At 29.4% G+C, this 22565-nt stretch overlaps 1 protein-coding gene across 3 annotated transcripts in view; it reads left to right on the forward strand.

Moving 5' to 3' along the window:
* LOC135954338 (neurobeachin-like protein 1) overlaps positions 1-18042 on the forward strand; it is a 167093-nt gene extending 149051 nt beyond the window's left edge. For 2 of the 3 annotated variants that reach the window (XM_065504478.1, XM_065504477.1), the window contains 2 exons: positions 12410-12587; positions 16663-18042. In XM_065504478.1, the coding sequence (XP_065360550.1) occupies positions 12410-12587; positions 16663-16825 (341 nt within the window). In that variant the 3' untranslated portion in view covers positions 16826-18042. The remainder of the gene's footprint in view (positions 1-12409; positions 12588-16662) is intronic. The other variant, XM_065504476.1, reaches the window with a different exon arrangement.
* The last annotated feature ends 4523 nt before the right edge of the window (positions 18043-22565 follow it).

Genomic DNA, 22565 nt, shown 5'->3' on the forward strand with positions numbered 1-22565 from the left:
TACAAAACAAAATTATTTTTATAGTTCCAATCACAAGTGATAAAATTTTGAACCTTATTCGGAAACCCTTCCATTATGTTTTTTTATAGTACTTTCTGTCACTTTGTTCAAACAGCTTGTCTATCTCCGTTTTAAATCTACCACACTTTTGGACACCTTTTTAGTGCTCTTCAATTCTCTTTTAACAAGATCCCAATATCTCTCAACTGCCCTTAGCTCCAGGCAATTCGGAGGAATTGCCTCTCTTGGTACAAATACCACGTTATTGTTCTTATACCACTCGAGAACTTTCTTACTATATAGTGGCAGGATGCCAAAACAGGTCAAAAATAAGTGGACACATTAAGAAATCTTTTGAATGAAAGCATCCTTTTTTGCAAACATTTCTTGATGTAAATTTATATTTTGCCGCAACTACATGTAGTGTACAAACCATAGAGAAACATAGAGCGGAAAATAGAAAAAAGCTCAAACAAAAAAATTACTCAAAATAATCACACATACGAGTGTTGTTTTTGTTTTCACATATTTTTTTCTGCTAATACATTCTCAACACTTAGGTTTCTGACAACTGAGTTAGGTCCTTCACAGCAGAGTTTCCGCTCTATATCTATTCTCTATGGTACAAACTACAAATACAATTTGTATAAATAAAAATTGTATTTGTAGTTTGTACACTACATTATTACTACATATTTCTTGCCATACCAAGAACTTTTTGGAAAAATGTTCTGCTTTTGGGTCATAAACTTTTCTATAACATTCCCCGAGCATCAGCAACATATTGACCAGGAAGCTGCGAAAAATTATCCATACGTTATGCAGCAGGTATATTTTTTGTATAAAATTTGATTTCAATTTCCGTGCTCTGTCTTTGGCCTCTAATTTTTTAGCAGAGTTTCTGCCAGGAACTTTTTGAATCTTGTACGGTTTTAAACCTGTATTGACTTTAACTTTTCGTACTAAACAGTCCGAGTATTGACCTAACCGGGCTGCTTTGCTACCGGAGGTGTTGGGAGCACTTTTGAAAATGCTTTCTATTTTTTTTGGCTTTAGAAACATCATGTGGACCATTCCTTCTACCTGAACCAGGTTTTTTAAACGGATATGTTCTCCCGGTACTGTTTAATAACATTGGAAACAGTTTAATAGCAGACCTTTGATTGTAGGACCAAGTTGGGATTTGTTGAAAATATTTAAAAATTTTAGTACGCACTTTTTTCTGGTCACTCATTTTAATCAGATTACAAAGGTAATCAAAACAAAAATCAAATAATACTTGGGTTAAAAGTTTTAACGAAAAACTTGTGTTAAGAATTTTACGATCTCAGTCCTTAGAATTTGAAATTTAAACAAGTTTTTGTTATATATGCAGAATTTCTATATTTAAATCCCCTAGAAGGGAAAGAAACTGACACGAAACTAGTTGTGGGTGGTAGGACATGGTTCTCGATATCGAGCAATTCTATTTTATTATAATTTCTATATCGAAATCATTTTTCGATACGATAGCGCAGAATATACTTTATTGGGTGGCAAATGAAAAATTTGGAAATTACAAACGGTATGACAAACTAAAATACAACGTAAGGAACAATAGCACAATAAATACATCGATACAATACCGGTTGTGAATGGGGCAATTATATGAAATATTTTGAAACATTAACCTAAGAGAAAAAATTATTTATTGTCTAATAAAAGATGTTGTATTTTGTTTGCGATAAAATGACTATAATTGAGGAGCTGCAGATCAAAAGGTACTTTTTTGAAAATTTTGAAAAATTGATTTTTCTGGATGATTTCAATCCAAATATTATAAAATTACCAAAAAAATCAATTTGCAAAAAAATTCGAAAAAGTACCTTTTGTTTTGCGGCTCCTCAATTATAAATTTCATCTTATTGTTCTGAAATATAATAAAACATTTTTAAAATACAATTGGAAATGTAGCATAAATTTGAAGTCATAATTATGCCTTATTTTTTATATCACGTGACTTGATTGATAAATATCGGTCACCAACATTAAATGATTTTACTAAATAAGTTTGAATTGATAACAGTCTATCGAATTGAATTGAATATGAATTGACTATATATTAAACTAATCAATTGCTGATGAAATTTTTAGAAAAGCAATTACATTATCAATAAAATAAAAAAAAATTGAGGAATAAATTTAGAATAGCTCATTACATCGTGAGATGTGTATATTTGAAATAAAAAACAGGGTGAATGAGCATAAGGAAAATATCAAGGTCGATTGATTGAAATCTTTTAAAATAAGAGTATTTTTGATGACTTTAATATATTAATATATAATTAAGACTATGGCTTCTTACTTGTGTATTTATTTAAAATTAAACTGTTAAAAAATGATCAATGAAAAAACATACAAAGTTAAATATCATGATGTTTCTGAACGTGGTATAACACCAAATTTGTGCCAAACATGTTTTAACACCCTGTATATTTAGGATTTATAATTAAGCGTTAGTGTGACGTCAATAAATATTTAATAATATTTATTGTTTTTTATTTTTTTTGTTTAATATTGCAATATGTATAATGAGAGGCAAAGTCAAGGGTGTGTGTTTGAAATGAATTATTATATTAAATGACTGCAAAAATTTACTAAATTCAAATTCAAAATTAACACACAAACCTTATCATTCTGACAGTTTGATAGATAGATTAATTAGTTTGGGATTAATATACAAAAATTACAGTGTCACTCTTCACGTAAAACACTCATTTAAACGCACTTAAAAGAACTTTGACCATTGTCATACCAAATTGGTAGCAAACATTTCAAACAATTCATCTAAATGGTCTTAACTGTATTTAAAAAAAAAAAATAAGTTTTTTTTGTATGTGTGTCAACTATAAACAAATTAATAGATTTTTTACCCACACAAGGGTGTAAAGTCCAAAAATTTCAAAAATTAGGCGCAATTATATGTAGTTTTATTATAGAAGAAAGTTCGGCATAGAAACTTAAACAAGTCTTTTTTGTGTTATTTAAATGATTAATAAACTTATTTAAGTGATATGGGAAAAGTTTTTCCCAAAAATTACAATAGGATGTTTATTATCTAACATAGTGATATGAAATTTGGTAAATCTAAATAAATATAGTTAATTGGATAATTCCCAAAAATCTTAATTTTAGGAAATTTGCCCATTTGGTTCGAGGCATATTCAAAACATACTAGGAAATATAAAACTGTATTTTACAGGGGATTCCATGCTTTAAGATTTTAGAAGAATTAGGATAAATCTGATATTTGGACATATAATGGGTCCTATAGAGGACCCTATTAAAAAAATTGGACATATTTATATATATTCTGGATCGTTATAGATAATGGAGTCGATATAACCATGTCCGTCTTTAAAGACACCTGTTTTTGGACTCTTACAAAATATTTATTTGAAATTTGTTTGGCTGATTAAAAAGAAAATTCTAAACAAAATAGTTTTATGTGAATTCGGAGTAAAATTGTCTCCGAAATTTTTTAGAGAAATTTTGGGAATTTCTTTATAAGTTTCCTTCTTTGATTTACAGTATTGTTTTCGCTCAGATAAAAGAGATTGATTGTGATCCATGAGATGCCCTTAAACTTTTTCTAGGAAACCAAGGATAACAGCAATTTTTCGGCCAAAAAATAAGAATTTTCTCAGTTCTTAAATTTATTGGTGTATGATTTAAAAATGCGGGATTTTTTCAAAATTTTTAGCTTCTATTTTGAAACATTTGTACACTATAAATTTATTCAAAGTATTGGCCATTGTTAGCTATGACTTTCTTGCAACATATTGATTCCGAGCCAAAAGAACTGCTCATCTTTTGATGCCAAGAACAAATCAAGCCAATATAGTTTCTTCCAAAGTGAAACGTATCCCAGAGACAGCGTTCTGCATTGATCGAAACATTTTGCTTTTTATACCCTACACCACCATAGTGGGGAGGGAATTATGCGTTTGTGCAGATGTTTGTAACGCCCAAAAATATTAGACTAACACCCACCTTAAAGTATACCGATCGACTTAGAATCACTTTCTGAGTCGATTAAACGATGTCCGTCCGTCTTGCTGGCTGGTCGGCTGGCTGTCCATGTAAACTTTGTGCGCAGAGTACAGGTCGCAATTTTGAAGATATTTCGATCAAATTTGGTACATATAATTTTTGGAAAATTGGCTGAAATCGGTCCATTATTTCACCTAGCCCCCATACAAATGTCCTCTCGAAATTGGACTTTATCGGTCATAAATGTTTAATTTATATATGTATCTACACAAATTTCGCTCCAAATAAGTTTTATATATACAAAATTCATGTCACCAAATTTTGTTACGATCGGCCCAGTCATAACTCCCATAGAGAACCGCTTCCGAAAATCACTTTAACGTGCTTAAATCACTTGAAAATGTTGGTATATACACAAAATTCAACATAAATAACTTTCATATAGACATAAATCACACGACCTAATTTTATGGTGATCGGTCCATAATTGGTCATAGCTCCCATATAAGGCCCACTTCCGAAAATCACTCACGAATATAAATTATTGATATTTTAAAAGAAAAATATTTTTACTAATTTACTTGGTGTAGGGTATTATATGGTCCGGCTTGGTCGGCTTCTTACTTGTTTTTACTTAAAATATACCCATATTTACTTGTTTATGAGTTCTTGTCTTCGAAGGATACCGTTAACCTATTCGTAGGTATGACCAAAGAAATAAAAAAAATTTAACGGCAGTTTCAAAACTCCATTTTCAAATTTTTAAAAATTGTGTTAAAGAAATTTCAGAATTTTTGATCATCTCATTGGGATTTATTGAGAATATAATAGGGAATACAAATATGAAAAAATTATGAAAATATCTTTTATAGTTTTTCCGTACCTGCGATTTTAATTTTGAAATTTTCGAGAAAAAACAATTATTTGGCCATTTTTTGGCGAATGAACTCTATTTCCTTACTGTTATGAATTTTAAGTAAAACCTATTCAGAATATTATAGCCAAGATAAATATAAATATACTGTTACGAAATTGTACTTGAATTCAAATATAACGATTTTAACGGCTGATTTAAAGTTGCATTTGAAAGCAGTGCCTCTCAAACTGTAACATATCTGTGGGCATTATTAACATTAAACACATATAAGCTTTTAGTTGATCATTGATCGTAAATATGGCAGCGCTGAATGTTTGCTGCGACTCGTACATTCGAATTCGAATATACGTTCAGGATGATTTGTTTACCAATGTTCACCAAACTGGGGGGTGAGAGTGGCCACAATCCAACTTTCGTTTATTAAGGGCCACCCTAATGTATACATATAATGTTAAAGCTTGCATACATTCATTTTCTCACCTTTAGAACCATTAATATGATCAATATCCCCATCCACGAATGGTTATACAGATTGTTCCTCTAGTATTGTTCTCCAATGAGTTCCTTCCACACTCGATGCATGATGGAAAAATAGTCCACTAAAATCCTGTTGAAAAAATGTATATGAAATCGATGTCCATTTTTTGCCTATTACTATATTATAGTTACAGATTCAACTTACCCTCTAGAATACTCCAATTTCTTTATCATTAATAAAATGTTTATGAAAGAAAAAAATGTGAATATTTTCCTAAATTTTTATTTTTTTGAAACATTTATTTTTGTTAATTTCAATCATAGACAACAACTAGATATGTAACTGAGAGCCTAACAATTTTTTTCTGTGAATGTTTAGCTTTTATTTTGAAACATTTGTACAATATAAATTGGCCATTGTTACCTTTGAAGTATTCCCATCTGCCTGGCAACAAATGAATTCCGAACCAAAAGAACTGCTCATCTTTTGAGGCCAAAAACAAATAAAGCCAATTTCGGATAATACACGCAGAGAAAAAACATGGTTACTGTAACCATTTAAATTGTGTTACAAGTTTTTTAACAATATTATAGTGACAGTAACTATTTACATGATTGTGGTAATCATAATATGGTTAATTTACGATTCACATGATTGTGTCATCCATATATATGGTTACAGTAAACAAGTATATCTTTGTGACAACCATTTATATGATGAATAATTTTATCATAATATGTTGTTCTCAGATTATGATATCCATAAGCCGAGAGCAACATAATATGGTAAGTTCTTCAATATGGTCTGGCCATATTTCAGGAGCTCATGATATATAGGACATTTTTGCTCCCAGTACATAGCATTACCTCAGCGCCATGGTTTTGATCTCGATTCGGCTGGGTGGCTGGGCTTCAAATACGATCTCTTACGCTTCGGGTTATTGTAATGGATCCATTTTTCATTGCAGATAATGATTCGGTGCATATAAAATCTTCTTTCATGGTCTCTCGTCTTCAATTTGTTTGGTAACAAATTTCCCTGCTACTAAAATATTGCAACATCTTAACAAATAATTGTATTTCTCTGTCTATTTTCTTTCCTCCTTTTTTCACTTATCAAAATTATAATCCTATGTATTTTGTTGTGGAATTGCGACATTTTGCATTTGCAATTTAGCAAGACCAATTTTTGTAGCACACTCTGAAATACACTATTATTTGTGTCACATCGGTCTTATTTCTTATAAAATCTAGATTACTCTTACTTTTTTAATCAGACCATAACCGACAAAATATTTCCTTTTGCTGTTACCTACTTATTTGCTACCGGAAAGCCAAAGTTTAAGATTATTTTAATATTTACTAATCAATCAATCATGTTCAAACAAATCACTTAAAACTACTCTGGGGGAAAAATATACTCAACCTTATCAAGATCTGAAAAATAATTAAGAAAAAAGATTGATTACATTTAATGGTTGCACATCGATATTTTATCACTGTTTAAACATTCATGCAAGTGTCTGTCTCATACATGAATAAACAAACACTGTGAGTTAAATGCAAGTATGTACTTGCTGCATTTGGGCTTTATGAACGCTGTCATAATTGAAATTATGAGATTAAAAATATAAAAAAAATCTAGAATTTTGTGTGCGATTAATATAAATGTTGAAGATAACAGACATATTAAGGGTGTTTTTTAAGCCCAATAGAAATTGAAAAACACAAGAAAATAAACTGTAATCAACAATTTCATTTCACATGTCATTAACATTTGAAAATGATTTCGGGCATATGACCACCGAGGCTGTTCTGGACGACCACTTTTTCGAACATTGCTGGTTGTATGCCACAAATATCATGAACAATGTTGATCTCAAGGCGTCGATTGTTATTGGTTTATCAGCATAGCAGTGTCTTCACGTGGCCCCACAGTAAATAATCGGGAGATGTCAAATCGCACGACCTTGGAGGCCAAAAGACAGTCCCAATTGTTTAAAATAAATCAATATTTGCGATCGCCGTGTAGTACGTAGTGCCATCCTGTTGAAACCACATCTCACCCGGATCAATGTCATCTATATTTTCAAACAAATCATGATGTGGTAACAATCTCCATTCAACGTAACGCGATATCCGGCTTAATTTTTGTAGAAATAAGGCCCGATGATGCCACCAGCATGTAAACCGCACCAAAAGATAAATTTTTATACCCTACACCACCATAGTGGGGAGGGTATTATGCGTTTGTGCAGATGTTTATAACGCCCAAAAATATTAGTTTAACACCCATCTTAAAGTATACCGATCGACTTAGAATCACTTTCTGAGTCGATTAATGTAAACCTTGTGCGCAGAGTACAGGTCGCAATTTTGAAGATATTTCGATCAAATTTGGTACATATTATTTTTTCGGCCCAAGGACGAAGCCTATTGAAACTGGCTGAAATCGGTCCATTATTTCACCTAGCCCCCATACAAATGTCCTTCCGAAATTGGACTTCATCGGTCATAAATGTTTAATTTATAAATGTATCTCCACAAATTCCGCTCCAAATAAGTTTTATATATAAAAAATTCATGTCACCAAATTTTCTTACGATCGGTCCATAATTAGTCATAGCTCCCATATAGACCCGCAGACTTTAACGTGCATAAATCGCTTAAAAATGTTGGTATACTCACAAAATTCAACATAGTAAACTTTCATATGTGATCGGTCCATAATTGGTCATAGCCCCCATATAAGGCCCCCTTCCGAAAATCACTCAAAAATATAGATAGATTATTGAAATTTTAAAAGAAAATGTTTTTGCTCTTTTACTTAGTGTAGGGTATTATATGGTCGGGCTTGACCGACCATACTTTCTTACTTGTTCTATATGCAATGGACCCTGTAGGATCTGCTGTGGATTGGTCTGACTCCATATGGGCTAATTTTGTTTATTAATAAACCAGTTAAACCAAGCATTTTCCTAATCGCTGAATATAAAAAATTACTGATTTACAAAGTAAAGTTTAATAAATTGGTAGCGTTTTTCAATTGTCTATCAATTCATAATGATCTTGATCATAAATGTCATAAAGTAAGTGCAGTATGATCGTTTGACAGTTAACACTTTCGTAAATTCTATCGGGCTTAAAAGAGCACTATTTAGTAATCTCAGAGAGTCGATAACGACGTCTATATAAGCACTCAACAAATTCCAAAATTAAAGTGTTTCCCTCTTTTATAACAAACTACAAAATTCTTAAATTTTTTGAAAAATTTAATTAATTTATATTTTTATCATTTGATTAAATGATAATTTTTAAAATATTTGACATATTTTCTGAACAACCAGAAGACATTGCTAAAACTTCAACCCAGTCCATTGTAACATTTTTATTTTGTGTTTTTTTTTATAAAACTCGCACAGAACATACTGATATTTTCTATTTTCGCATTCAAACGCAAATATTAATCAAAATTTTTATTATCTCACATTCATTTAAATTTCAATACAAATACATAACAAACATAAATTAACCACTTTTATTGCTCTCACACATAAACCAAAATAAATTGAAATAAATTTTACGATACTTTCAAAAAAAAAAGTTATTTATGCACCAGATTTTACCAGTTTGTACGTCAAATAAATGCATTTTTATATTATCTACTAAAGAATGGTGGATCCAATTGATAATTATTACTCTCATACATATACCAAAATAAATTGAAATAAATCAAAAAAATTTTGATTTAATTTGCGATCCAAAAAAAAAGTTATTTATACACCAGGTTTTACCAGTTATTTACGTACGAAATGTATTTTTATATTATTTCTATTAAGTTTGTTTTTAGAAATTTAAATACTTATCATTGATATTTTGTTATTAAATATATGTTAATGTTTTAAGTATTATTTTAATTATTATTTAACAAGTTTAAAATAAAATTATAATCAATACAATTAAAACAAATCCTATAAAATCTATCAATAAGTCCAATTACTTAACTAAACGCCACTAATAGTCACACAAGTATCGGTTATTCTTAAAAGTCATGACTAGGGGGCGGATTTTCATGCATTTATTATTGGAAAATATGCGCCTAAAATATGCTTCAAAAAAATCAAAATATGACCAAAAAAGTTAAAAAATATGCACGAATTTTTTTTTTGCAGAAACATAAAATAATTAAGTTTGGATTTCAAAATGTCCAAAAAATACACAACACTGTTGCCAGCTGTTAGAACTCTTTAAATTATACCAGGAATTAAACAATTAAAGCTCTAAAACTATTTTTAAAATAACTTTTCTTCTGAAAAAACGATGGATATTTATATTAACTAGTATAACCCGGTGCACTTCGCTACCCCTACCCTAGTAAAATTAAAAAAATATGAATGGATTTCTGATAAAACCTAACTACATATACAAAATATTGAGAATCTCTCAATTACAGTTCACTTGATATTCGAAAATAACTAACTAATTTGGTATGGGAGATACCCCTCCACTGCTCTGATCCCACCTTTTATGTAAATATGAAGCTTTACTTTAACTTTCCTTTATAAGGGAGGGCCGATCATGCTTAGCTAAACTTCGAACAGGAATCAGGAATAAATTCATTTTTAGCTCACCTCCGTGGAATAGTAATAAATTGATTGATACAGATCATGCTTAGCTAAACTTCGAACAGGAATCAGGAATAAATTCATTTTTAGCTCACCTCCGTGGAATAGTAATAAATTGATTGATACAGAGTTTAAATACTTTTAGAATTATAGTTCTCCAGATATTCAATTATTTACTTTACATTTTCAGCCAATCTATGTAAAATGGTAAGAGAGCTACGCAGACAAAGTTTGAAGAACCTTGCAATTATTACTTTGTATGATAGTTGACTCACCTCCTTTTCCGACCCCTTCCATTTTGGTTCCCCAGATATTCCAAATCAATATTTACTCTGTATAGGAGGTGCTACGCCCTCTAATCTTATTCCGTCTATATTTAGCTAAACTCCGCACATTAATAAGAAATTCATTCGTAAAAAGTTTAAACACTTTTACAATTATAGTTCTCCAGATATTTGAAATTAAATATTTATTTTGTATTGGGTGTGCCACGCCCACTATTCCAATCCCGAAAATTTTCAGTGAAACTATGCAAAATGATAAAAGAGCTATACTTCATGCAGTGATAAGAAATTTATTTGTATGAAGTTTGAAAACCGTCACAATAATAGTTCTGCAAATATTATAAAATAACTATTTACTTATGTACAATTACATATGTATTTACCCCCATATGCAGTTTTTAAATTTGTCAAAGGTTTATAAGAACAATTTTTGTTTTATAAACCTTTGATAAATTTAAAAATTGCTTATGCATATGGGAGTTAGAAAATAAAAAAACACCTTCAAAATATATTTTTTTTAAGTGACTTTCAAATACTAAAGTCTTCTTCTTTGTTTTCTATAACAACTCTCACTTAAAACAGAGCGAAATCATACTGTTTAATTGTTTCTCTTATTTATTTACAACAACAAATTGGACAAACATGCATTGCTTTGTTTACATTTTAGCTTAAGGTTCACATGTACACGTTTTTGCATATGTGTTAGTAACATCTTTAAACGCTTACAACTCCTAAAAAACTGAACCGATTTCAATAAAATATATATTCTGCACATCTGTGAACAAATCCCTTTAAAATGGTAAATTTTTTGTCCAAATTGAATGTATAATGTGAGCGTAAAAGGGGTCTAAAGAAATCGACTTGCCTATTAATATTATGATGATGATATCATGGTATGAATACTTGTTTAAAACCATAGAGCTTCTATATTGTGACTTTCTTTTTAAAATCATCAATATTTTGATCGTGCTGTAAAGTAGCATCCAACCTTAATTTTTATGTCGTAATAACCCAGCAATTAAACAATTAATAAATGTATCACTTATAGACGGAAATTGTTAATAATGTCTGATCACTTGGCTAACTCCAATTTATATATTTTGGGTCATTTGACGTGATATTTGTAATGCAGAGAGAAGTCAATTGGTTACTTTATACATCCCATAAAATCTAGCATAAAGACTATCTATAGTGTAAGGACTTTAAACGTTAATTGTGTAGTGCATTTGTCTCTAATTTATCCAAAATCACTAGTTTACGACAGTCTCGTAGAACTGCTTGAAGCGGTTACTGTGTGGGTGAAGTTACAAAATCTTTCGATAACGAAATCTCTTATAAATCGAATCTGCAATGAAAACAAATATGACAAAATTTTTGTCGAAACAATCACCCCTATCGGCAATAACATGTGATATTTTGTTCCCATGAAATATTCATTTCCCTCGAAGGGAAAATTGCTATCGTGAAATTCCCCATGAACTTTTCATTCACAATAGTTGATTTTGTTCGTAACAGCTGTTTATTGTTTACAAAATTCCATCTAAAAATGTGGAATTTTTCACGTGAACAAAGTTGATGAACGAAAAATGGAAAAGGGAACATATTTCATTTGAAATATTGATTCGCGATAGGGGTGAATGTATTTTGCCCATTAACGACAAAAAAATTATATTTTTATTAAAAATTGGCATAATATGCATATAAATAAGCATTTTGAAGTAAAATATAACAAAATATGCATTATTAATAAAATATGCAAAAATATGCACTAACAAATCGATGCCATTTTGCAGCAAAATGTGCGATTCGGATATATAATTAGTCTACATTGTATTTAGACCTTCGAGAAAAAACATAAATTTTCATATAAATCAGCCCCCTAGTCATGACTCTCTATCAGATTAACCCCCATTTTCTCAATATCTGGTTATTTTTTATCGTAACGAATACTGACAGTTTTCATACAAAAATTATCTTAATTGGAAGTATAACGTTACGAAAACCGATAACCAGAGATTGAGAAAATGGGGATAAGTTTTTAAATCATTCAAAATTCCAATCTGTAGAATTTTCTTAATAAACTATTTCTGGTTTTATTTTTTGTTTACTTTCAGGCCATATTGCATTTAGTGCTTTGGATGATACATCTCATTCCGTACATGTTTATAGCATTAATGGCACCAGTTTGGGTTCGAAATATGTATCTGGTCGTGTTACGGGTTTGGCAACAGCATCCGATTACTTAGTTGTAGCCGATGATGCCGGTGATGTAACATTGAGTCGATTGCATGGGTAAGTTGAAATTATTTTAAACATTAAATTCAATTTAGATATTTTTATATTCTCTCGTCTGTATGTTTAATTCCTTGTGAATATCATAACATTTTGAAATTCTACCTTTAATTTGGGATATGGCACGTAATAATTGTAATTGATATTTGATTTTATATTAAATTTTATCATGTTCTTCCAATTGCAAAAGTTCACTGGCTTTTGCAAAGAATTTAATATAAAAAACTTTGTCTATCTAATATTCCAGTATGTACGTGTGCATGTGGTAAATTAATCAGTAATGGGTGTTAACACACACCCCTTTTTTCTCAAAAAGTAAAAAAAAAAAATTTAACCAATAAAATCCTTTAAAAGTATCGAATAAAGATTTTATAGAATTATTCTATACCATTTCCAATTAAATTTCAGAAATTTTCTAATTATATTTCAGAATTTTCTAATTGAATTTCAGAATATTTCAATTATATTTCAGAATTTTCCACTTGTAATTCAGGAATTTCTAATTCTATTTCAAAAACTTCCATTTGTATTTCAGTATTTTTAATTTATATTGGGTATATGACATAAAAAGCGGGATTTACAATAGATGGCGCATCTTTATATAGTTTGTCATTCCGTTTGTAATTTCTAAATTTTTCATTTGCGACCCCACAAAGTATTTATATTCTGGATCATTATAGATAGCGCAGTCTATATATCCATGTCCATCTGTATGTTGAAATCAACTTTCCGTAGCACCAAAATAACTTACTTAAATGATTCATATATCCGTGCGGTTGCTATTTAAAATGGACAATCGACCCACAAATGGCTGAGATATAAAGAAAAAACCAGGACAATCTCGATTTTTGATCTATATCTGGATTACTAAGTCATTAATATAGACAATATGGATATATAATGATAGATATTTCAACGTATATAACGTTATAGTAATTAGGACCGACAATGGGTCAAAATCAGGAAAAATATTTTTAGGGCGATTTTTTTTCACCAAAAAAATTTTAAAAAAAATTTATAAAACGATTTTGATAAAAAAAAAATTAAAAAAAATTTTTTGAAAAAAAAAATAAAAGGCGCGTTTGAAAAAAATTTCTTTACTTTTTATTTCGAAAAACATAAAAACAATGTTAAATTCAATTCGGGTATTCACATGGTCTGCTATTAGTCATATTGCCATAATGTCGTAATATATTATAATAGTTTAAACAAAAAAAAAACATTATTTTATGACAAAACAATAAACATAGTTCAAATAGTCTTATTAGTTTAGAAATTTTTTGTTTGAAGCACAACAAAAATTTGTTTAAACTATCATAATATATTAGGACATTATGACAATATGACCAAATAGTAGACCGTATGAATATCCTAAATATATTTAAAAGAGTAATAAAAGTAAAATTGCAGTAAAAATTTATTTTTATTAAAAAATAGCTTAAAATTTAGGGTGTTTAAAAAAATCTACAATAAAAAAAATTTTGAATGTATCAACCAGATCAGTTGCGACTAGAGATGCCAAACGGGGAATCCCGTTCCCGAAAATCCCGGGGTTTTCGGGATTTCTTAAACCCCGAAACCCGGGATTTTTTAATTTTAAATCCCGGAATTTTCGGGATTTTCCATATCCCGTTTTTCATAAATAAATAGGGGAAATTGTCATTTTTGTGTGCCTTTTTTATGCATTTTGACATTCTACATGCCCGAATATCGCAAAGTGATGTTCAGCAAAGTTGTTAAGCTCAACTCCTGCTACAACATAGTTAATAAAGGAAAGCGGTATTTTTGGTTTTCCTAGAGTGGGGCTCTGGAAAATCAATTCTTCACATTTTTGGTAAGTTATCTAACAAAACCCAATTTAAATCCTCTTCAAACGAAATTGATCAGATGGGGAGCTCGAACAAAATGAAAATATTTCGATTGCTCAAAGGCTAAAATATATTATTAATAAATGTAAAAAACCCAAATAACAATAACGAAACCAAGTTATAATGTAGATTTGCAACTTGCAAAAGAAATATATCACTTTATTTCTGAAGGAACAATATGAAAGATGTTTTTCGGCAGCAGCATATGTCGGAAACAAAATTCGTTCCAGAATGGCAGACGAAACCATAGATGCAATAGTATGCTTTTTAGTGTCTAATAAAAATGAATTGCTAAATAAAAAATTTATTTTCAATTGTAAAGACATAATTATGTACGTTTCTTTCTTATAATTTTCGGGATTTTAGATTTCCCGAAAATCCCGAAACCCCGAGTCGGGATTTCGGGATTTTTTACCAAATCCCGATCCCCGGGATTTTCAAAAATCAGTCCCGATTAGCATCTCTAGTTGCGACTAACGTAGTGTTAATATACGACACAGAAGAATATAGCTCTCTTACTTATTTGAACGCGGTTTTGGTTTTTAATAACTTATGTCATTTTGAAGGGTACAGATCTGTAATTTATTCTCACTTTATAGAGTAAACAACAAAGTTTTTTTTTCTGCCTCGAAAATGTCGAATTTTACTCCAACAAAGCGTCATATGTGGGAAGTTTTGCTTTACTTCTTTAATTTGAAGCTGAAGTACATCGATTGCTCAAGAAAGAGAATGTGTTCCAACGTTTTCAACGTGCGAGATATGGTTATTCGGTTCAGAAGTGGAGATTTTGACACGGAAGACAAAGATCGCCTAGGCCAGCCAAAAAAGTTTGATGACCAAGAATAGGAGACTTTACTTCATGTAGATTGTTGTCAAACTCAACAAGAGCTTGCAAAATCATTGGGAGCAACCTAAGCAGCAAATTTTAAAATATTTGCAGTAAATTGGGTACCATACGAATTGAAGCCGAATGACCTTGAAAGACGATTTTACATATTTTTGCACCGAATCATTACTTGCGACGAAAAATGTATCCAACCCGAAGCTTAAGAGATCGTATGTGAATCCCGGCCAACCAGGCGAATCGACACCAAAGCCAAATATCCATAGCGCTGAGGTAGTGCTCTGTAATTGGTGGGATCAAGAAGGTTCTCGCTCGTCCACATTATGCAATACCTGTTAAAATCTGTTTAGAATAAAGTGGTTGTGAAGTTTAGCTTCACCCGCCTTATAGTCCAGATCTTGTCCCGTCCAAATACTCTTTGTTTCGATCGAGGCAGAGTGCTCTCTCTAGGATACTGAACAGAGTATCCGAAATTGACTTTTTTCATTCTTGGCCACAAAAGATGATCAATTCTTTAGGCTCGGAATCCATCACCCCTATCGCAAATTAATATTTCACATGAAATGTGTTCCCTTTTCCCATTTTTCGTTCATGAACTTTGTTTACGTGAAAAAATTCCCCAACATGGGAAATTTTTAGATGGAATTTTGTAAACAATAAACAGCTGTTACGAACAAAATCAACTATTGTGAATGAAAAGTTCATGGGAATATCACGATAGCAATTTTCCCTTCGAGGGAAATGGATATTTCATGGGAAAATAAATTTCACATGTTTTTCACGATAGGGCTGCATATGTTGCCAGAAAGATGGGAAAATGTCATAGCTAACAATGGCCAATACTTTGAATAAATTTATATTGTACAAATTATTTGAGTGGTTCTCTGCTTATAAAGATATAAGCTAAAATGTCTATTCGCATGGTGTTATAAATTGACGGCGAGTGTGAATGATAAAATCAAAACATTTCCAAAATGTTATAAACAATAAAAAGCCTGTTTCTAGGCCCTCAAAAAAACACAAACAACAATTAAAATGTTTAATAAAAATCATCTAATCAAACAGTGTTTTCCTTTTTCAGTAAAATATATTAAATACAATTTTAATTAGAATAAGTATGTACTATTAATTCTATTAGCAATTATTACTAATACTCGTAGTTTATTGATAAATTAAAAAAATAAATAATTAATAATAATGCATCTAATTAATATTAAACACAAAATCGTGTCTTCTAATAAACCTGTAAAGTGTAATGTATAATGTATACTATAGCGTGTACCTTGAACTTGTTACTTGTTGCCTATTAAGTAATCTAAATGAATAATCTTGTGTGTCATTTTTGGTTTCTTTGTGATTTCAGATTAAAGCCGGTATTTGACATACCGCTACATGTGCCCGTACAAACAGTGATCGTAACACCGGGCAACACACACATCTTGGCACCGTTACGTGATGGACGTTTAGCTGTAGTCGCTGTTCATTTACCTGTAGGTATTAAAAAACACTCTGTTCTCAATGTATAGGTACAGTGTGAAGATGATGAACCGGGCGAGCTAACTCAAACTAAGATCAGCTAAAGAACGAAAACGAATTGGTTCAACGAATGGTTTTAATTTTCAATTTTAATTTATCTAAAAAAAACTACTTTTTTTATTCTTGATTAATCTACTTATGCTTACATAAATATTTAATAGGTACATTTAAAGTCATTAGCTTGGTTGGAATATTAGCAAATGGGGGATTTAACTGTTTGGTGTTTTCCCCATTTGTTTGATTATTTTAACATTTTAGACAAACAATTAGTAACACACTCATTAACATTTATCGCATAATAATTTTAAGTTACACGTTTTTAGCTCTGTGTGTTTTAATTTATAACTAAAAAAGGAAAAACATAGTAAAACACCTTTCAAACAATTGTCAATTATACATATATTCAACCAAAAACAAAAAAAAAGCAGAACTTTAAACAAAATTTATTAGCTTAGTTAATTAAAATATTCATTTGGTCAAGTCAATTAAACAAAAGTAGTTAGTAACTGTCAGTTCCTCTAGGTGGCAAGAAAAGTGAGTCAGAAGATTGTGCATGGAAATCATTCCAGAATAATTTTTTGATTCATTTTTCTTTCGACAGAGAGGAACTGACAATAATAATTTGTTCAAATCAATTAAACAAAAATATAGTTAGTTTATATTTTGGTTTAATTGATTTGTTCAAATTATTACCTATTTAATATTACTGTCTGTTCCTCTATGACGAAAGAATTGTGTGACGAATGAATTTGAATTTCTTTCGTCAAACTTTTCTTTCTTCATAGAGGAACTGTTAGTAAAAGCACCAATGTACGTTCAAATATGTTTGACGATATGCTTGATGATCAAGTATTCTTGACGTTTAATGGCTTGATAATAATAATCGTATGACAATCTGATAAAAATCAGAAAATATTTTGGTTTTATTACGAAACAAAATCTAAATTTTAAAATACATTTTAAGTCATCAAACCTAATCAAACTTCGTCAAGCATGTCTTCAAATATATTTGATCTTATGGTGTCTTAACATCTTACGGCTGAAAATCTATATCTTTTCAAAATCTCTGACCTTCTCATATATGTAGTAATTTGTCCAAGTTCTGGTAGCTTATCAATTTTGATAAACTGCTGATTTGGGATCATTTGACCACATATATGAGAAAGTTAAAAGAATTAGTCCTAAAAGGGTTTTGCAAGTTCCAATTAGCAAATTTCAATTAAAATCTTATCTAAAACTTGAATTTTATACAAAGCAAACGTTAATTTGCCCTAGATTTCTATATATTAATTCAACTTCTTTTAAAATTAAAACAACTTTTACTGAGAGTTGTTCTCTGTCGACTGAAAGTCGAAAATATTTGTTTGTAAATCCTACAAACCTTTTTTCTATCTTCTTTCGAACTAAAACAACTCTTAACAAAAGTTATTAGTTTAAAAGGAATTGAAATAAATAAAAAATTTGCTAAAAAAAAAAATCTAGGTGCTGCTTTTAGATTTAATTTTAAACATCATTAAGATTTCCCTATGACAACCTCTATAATAATAGATATTGGAACGTAAAATATATTTCCTATATCGACTATATGTTAAAACCTTGTAAATGACAATTTTTGTCCAACTTTGGATTGAAAGATTTCCCAATCATGCTGATTTAGGTTGGCATTATTACAAGTAAAAGGTGGAAACATATGACAATCTATAGATATATTGCCCTAGGACAAAAGATATTCAGCCCTATTTTATAAACCGCGCTTTTCACGCTTTCGGCAAAATCACTTAATAATTCGTAAAATAATATTCCAAAAAAAAAAAAAAAATTTAGTATTAAAACAGATACATTCAAACACAGTACACTGTGTAACAAAAAATTTCGGCCTCAATCCTAACATCAGAAAATAGAACTAAACCAGCTGACAAACCAAACCCCTATTGGGTTTTTCAATCAATTAATACATTTTTCCGATCAATTAATAATTTGTTTTTAAAATTTTCCCAAATTTAAGGGACTGGTTCAGAAACACGAAAGGAAAACAATTTTAAAATTTTTGAATGAAAATCACTCAGTTTTTAAATAATTTTTGAGTATTTTTCTTACTACAATTTTAAAATGGTTTTCCTTTCGGGTTTTTGAATCAAGTCCTTACATTTGGAAAATTTAAAAAAAAAAATTATTAATTGATCGGAATTTAAAAAAAAAATATATATTTATCTCTACAACTGTGAACTATATAACGGTGGTCAAATATAACGAAATCATTAATATCGATTGCCACTCAGTTTATTATAGTTATTGTCTTATAAATTCCATAAAATTTGATAGTCAACTCAATAGATTTTGAGCCTGATTCAGATTCATACGATCCGAAAACTATTTTCAAAATCATTCAGTTTTTAAATAATTTTTGAATGTTTTGCTTACAAAAATGTTGAAATTGTTTTCCAGTCGTGTTTCGGAATCGGGCCCTTACAAAAACCTATGTAAGGGCCCGATTTGGTGGCATAAACTGGGATATATTTTGTGTCAAACAATATTAATGATTTCATTACATTTGACCACGTTTATTTTGAACACGAAAGGAAAACTATTTTAAAATTTGTGTATGAAAATCACTCAGTTTTAAATAATTTTTGAAAATTATTTAAAATTTTTTTTATGAAAACCACTCAAAAATTAAGTGAAAACTGAGTAATTTTTATAAAAAAATTTTAAAATAAAATTTCTTTCCCTGTTTCTGAATCAGTACCACCTTAGAACCAATTTTTAAAAATATATGCTTTATTTAGGGCCTGATTCAGAAACACGAAAAGAAAACTATTTTAAAATGTTTGTGTGAAAATCACTCAATTTTTAAATAATTTTTTAGTGTTTTTCATACAAAAATTTTAAAATTTTTTTCTTTTCGTGTTTCTGAATCAGGCCATAAATAAAGCATATATTTTTAAAAATTGGATCTAATTTCCTGATTCAGAAACAGGGAAAGACATTTAATTATATTTTTTTTTATGAAAATCACTCAGTTTTCATATAATTTTTGAGTGTTTTTTATAAAAAATTGTTTAAATTATTTTTTGTTCGTGTTTATGAATTTGAACAATTAATTAAAATTTTTTTTATTATTTCCTCTCAAAACAACTTCACAATATCCTTCAAGAGTTTGATTTGCCCATTAGTTTAGTTTAATTCCGCTTTGGAATCGTTGAGGCTGAAGAATATGATCCGAAATTTTATACAAATATAAGATAATCATGAAAGTTTGAACATCAAAACTACCTGGATTATCTGTTATTTATAAGCTTGCATTTGCTATAAATTTAATCTCAATTCACAGCATTTGCTTTAAATTTAATCTTAATTCACTTTAAATTTAACTTTTATTCGCTTAAAATTTATAAGAATTTTAAGGAAATAGTTTTGAAAAATTCACTGTGAACCATATTCTGAAAATATTTCGAATTTCTTACAGAAATTTCTACATTTTTCATTTAGGGCCTAATTCGGAAACACAAAAGGAAAACAATTTTAAAATTTTTATATGAAAAACACTCAACAGTTGAGTGATTTTCATAAAAAAATTTTAAAATAGTTTTCCTTTTGTGTTTCTGAATTAGGCCCTTATAGAAATATGGTATGATTTCAAAATTTCAAATAAAAATACAGAATATTTTAAACTCTCAATATAATGACGCTCAAATGTTGACACCGCGTAACTGACGATTTTTGATTTCAACATAAGATAATAATACAAAACCGTTTCCCGTTCATATTGAAATTTATTGTAACTAATTGTTCATTTTGGGAAAAAGTATCCGAAGATTTCAGTTTTCAACATTAGATAATGATATTAAACAGTTTCTCTTTCATATTGATATTGTTTGGCATTATTTTCTTATGTTGGAAACAATTTTACGAGACTTTAACCATTAAGAATCATAAAAACGAACAAAACGTTTTAACATTAATCCCTATTAGCAATTAAAACTCAACTTAAAGTTTCACAACATTGGTTTTTGACAACTGACTTAGTTCGAAACCCAACTCGAACTTTCGTATCTTGTTTATCTATAGCATTAACCTTAGATAATAAATAGATAAGAAAATTCGAGTTGGCTACCTAACTTAGCTGTCATAAAACCTAACTCTACTCTGATATACAATAAAAACTTAACCTAAAGTTAGCGCTAAAGTTTTAATTTTGAAAATTCTTAATTAAAAATGTAAACAAAATAAATTGTATGGTTAAGTTTAAACAGAAGTTAGAAACTAACTTCCTTATTAACACAAAGTCCGGTTATGTGTTAACTTATAGTTATACTGTCAGTTTTGTATTAAAACTGTCAGTTTAACTTTAGATTAAAGTATAACTAAATATTGTGATAATGAGGTGAAACATTTACTCAGTGCTAACTACTGGTTAAGGGTCTGATTAAAAAACACGAAAGGAAAACAATTTTAATAGTTTTGTATGAAAATCACTCAGTTTTTAAATAATTTTTGAGTGTTTTTCATAAAAAAAAAATTTTAAAATTGTTTTCCATTCGGTGTTTCTGAATCAAAAATAAATATAAAAAACACAATCCCGAATCCAAAATATAGCATTTTAAACATAGATCACACATGAAAAAGAACAAAATATGTATGTATATAAATCAGTACTCGTTACCCATAGCCACCATGATTGTGATCGGTTATTTACCTGTTAACAACACGAATGTCAACGAAACTAATTAAAATTACCAGTGTTAAGTTTTGAGGTACTTTAAATAATCATATAAAAATCAATACTAACTAAATCAATACAAATTTTTCTTTAAAACTCAAGATTCCTTCTCATTGATACATTGAAATATTTGACAAAATACAAACCAAAACAAAATTCCTTTGAACAAATACATATTTATTTAATTAAACAGGCTTTAATTTTAAAAATAACACAGTAAAAGGTCTTTATTATTTTGTTTGATGTTGTTTGCTCTTGCAAATGTAATGTAAGATCAAATAAATATTTGCTAAAAATTAAGGTTATGTGTTTTTGTTTAAATATTTGATCAATGAGAATGTAGCTTTAGTTTTTAATATTTACTTTAAAACTTTTTAATAATTAATAATACACAGGAATTAATATTTACACACAGTTACGTAAGATCGACTTTTTGGGCCTTTTTTAAAAAATCTCTATATATATAAAAATACAAGGCCTGACTTATTCATTCACTCACTCATGACTGATGAGTCAGTAAATGAATGATTTAGGGCTTGTATTTTTAAATATATAGATTTAAAAGAAAAAAAGTTCCAAAAAGTCGATCGTACATATACTTTAGTAACTGTGTGTATTTCTTTTCAACCATAGATCAGAAACCAGGAAAAAAAAAACTCAAACATAAAAATTACTCAATATCGTCATGCAACTGAGTGTTGTTAGGTTTTCGACAACTGAGTTAGGTTTATGACATCAAAGTTTCTGTTATCAAATATTCAGAAATTATTTTTTAAACTCAATTCAAGAGATTCTTTCATACTTGAATTTTAAATAAAAATGTCACATTTCTTTTTAAAAATAATAACTCTTAGGGCCTGATTCAGAAACATGACAGGAAAACAATTTTATATTTTTTGTATGAAAAACGCTTAGTTTTTAAATAATTTTTGAGTGTTTCTAATACAAAAATTTCAATATTGTTTTCATGTCATGTTTCTGAATCAGGCCCTTAAAGTATTGAATATGTT

Source organism: Calliphora vicina, chromosome 3 (assembly GCF_958450345.1).
Source record: "Calliphora vicina chromosome 3, idCalVici1.1, whole genome shotgun sequence".
Classification (NCBI taxonomy): Eukaryota; Metazoa; Arthropoda; class Insecta; order Diptera; family Calliphoridae; genus Calliphora; species Calliphora vicina.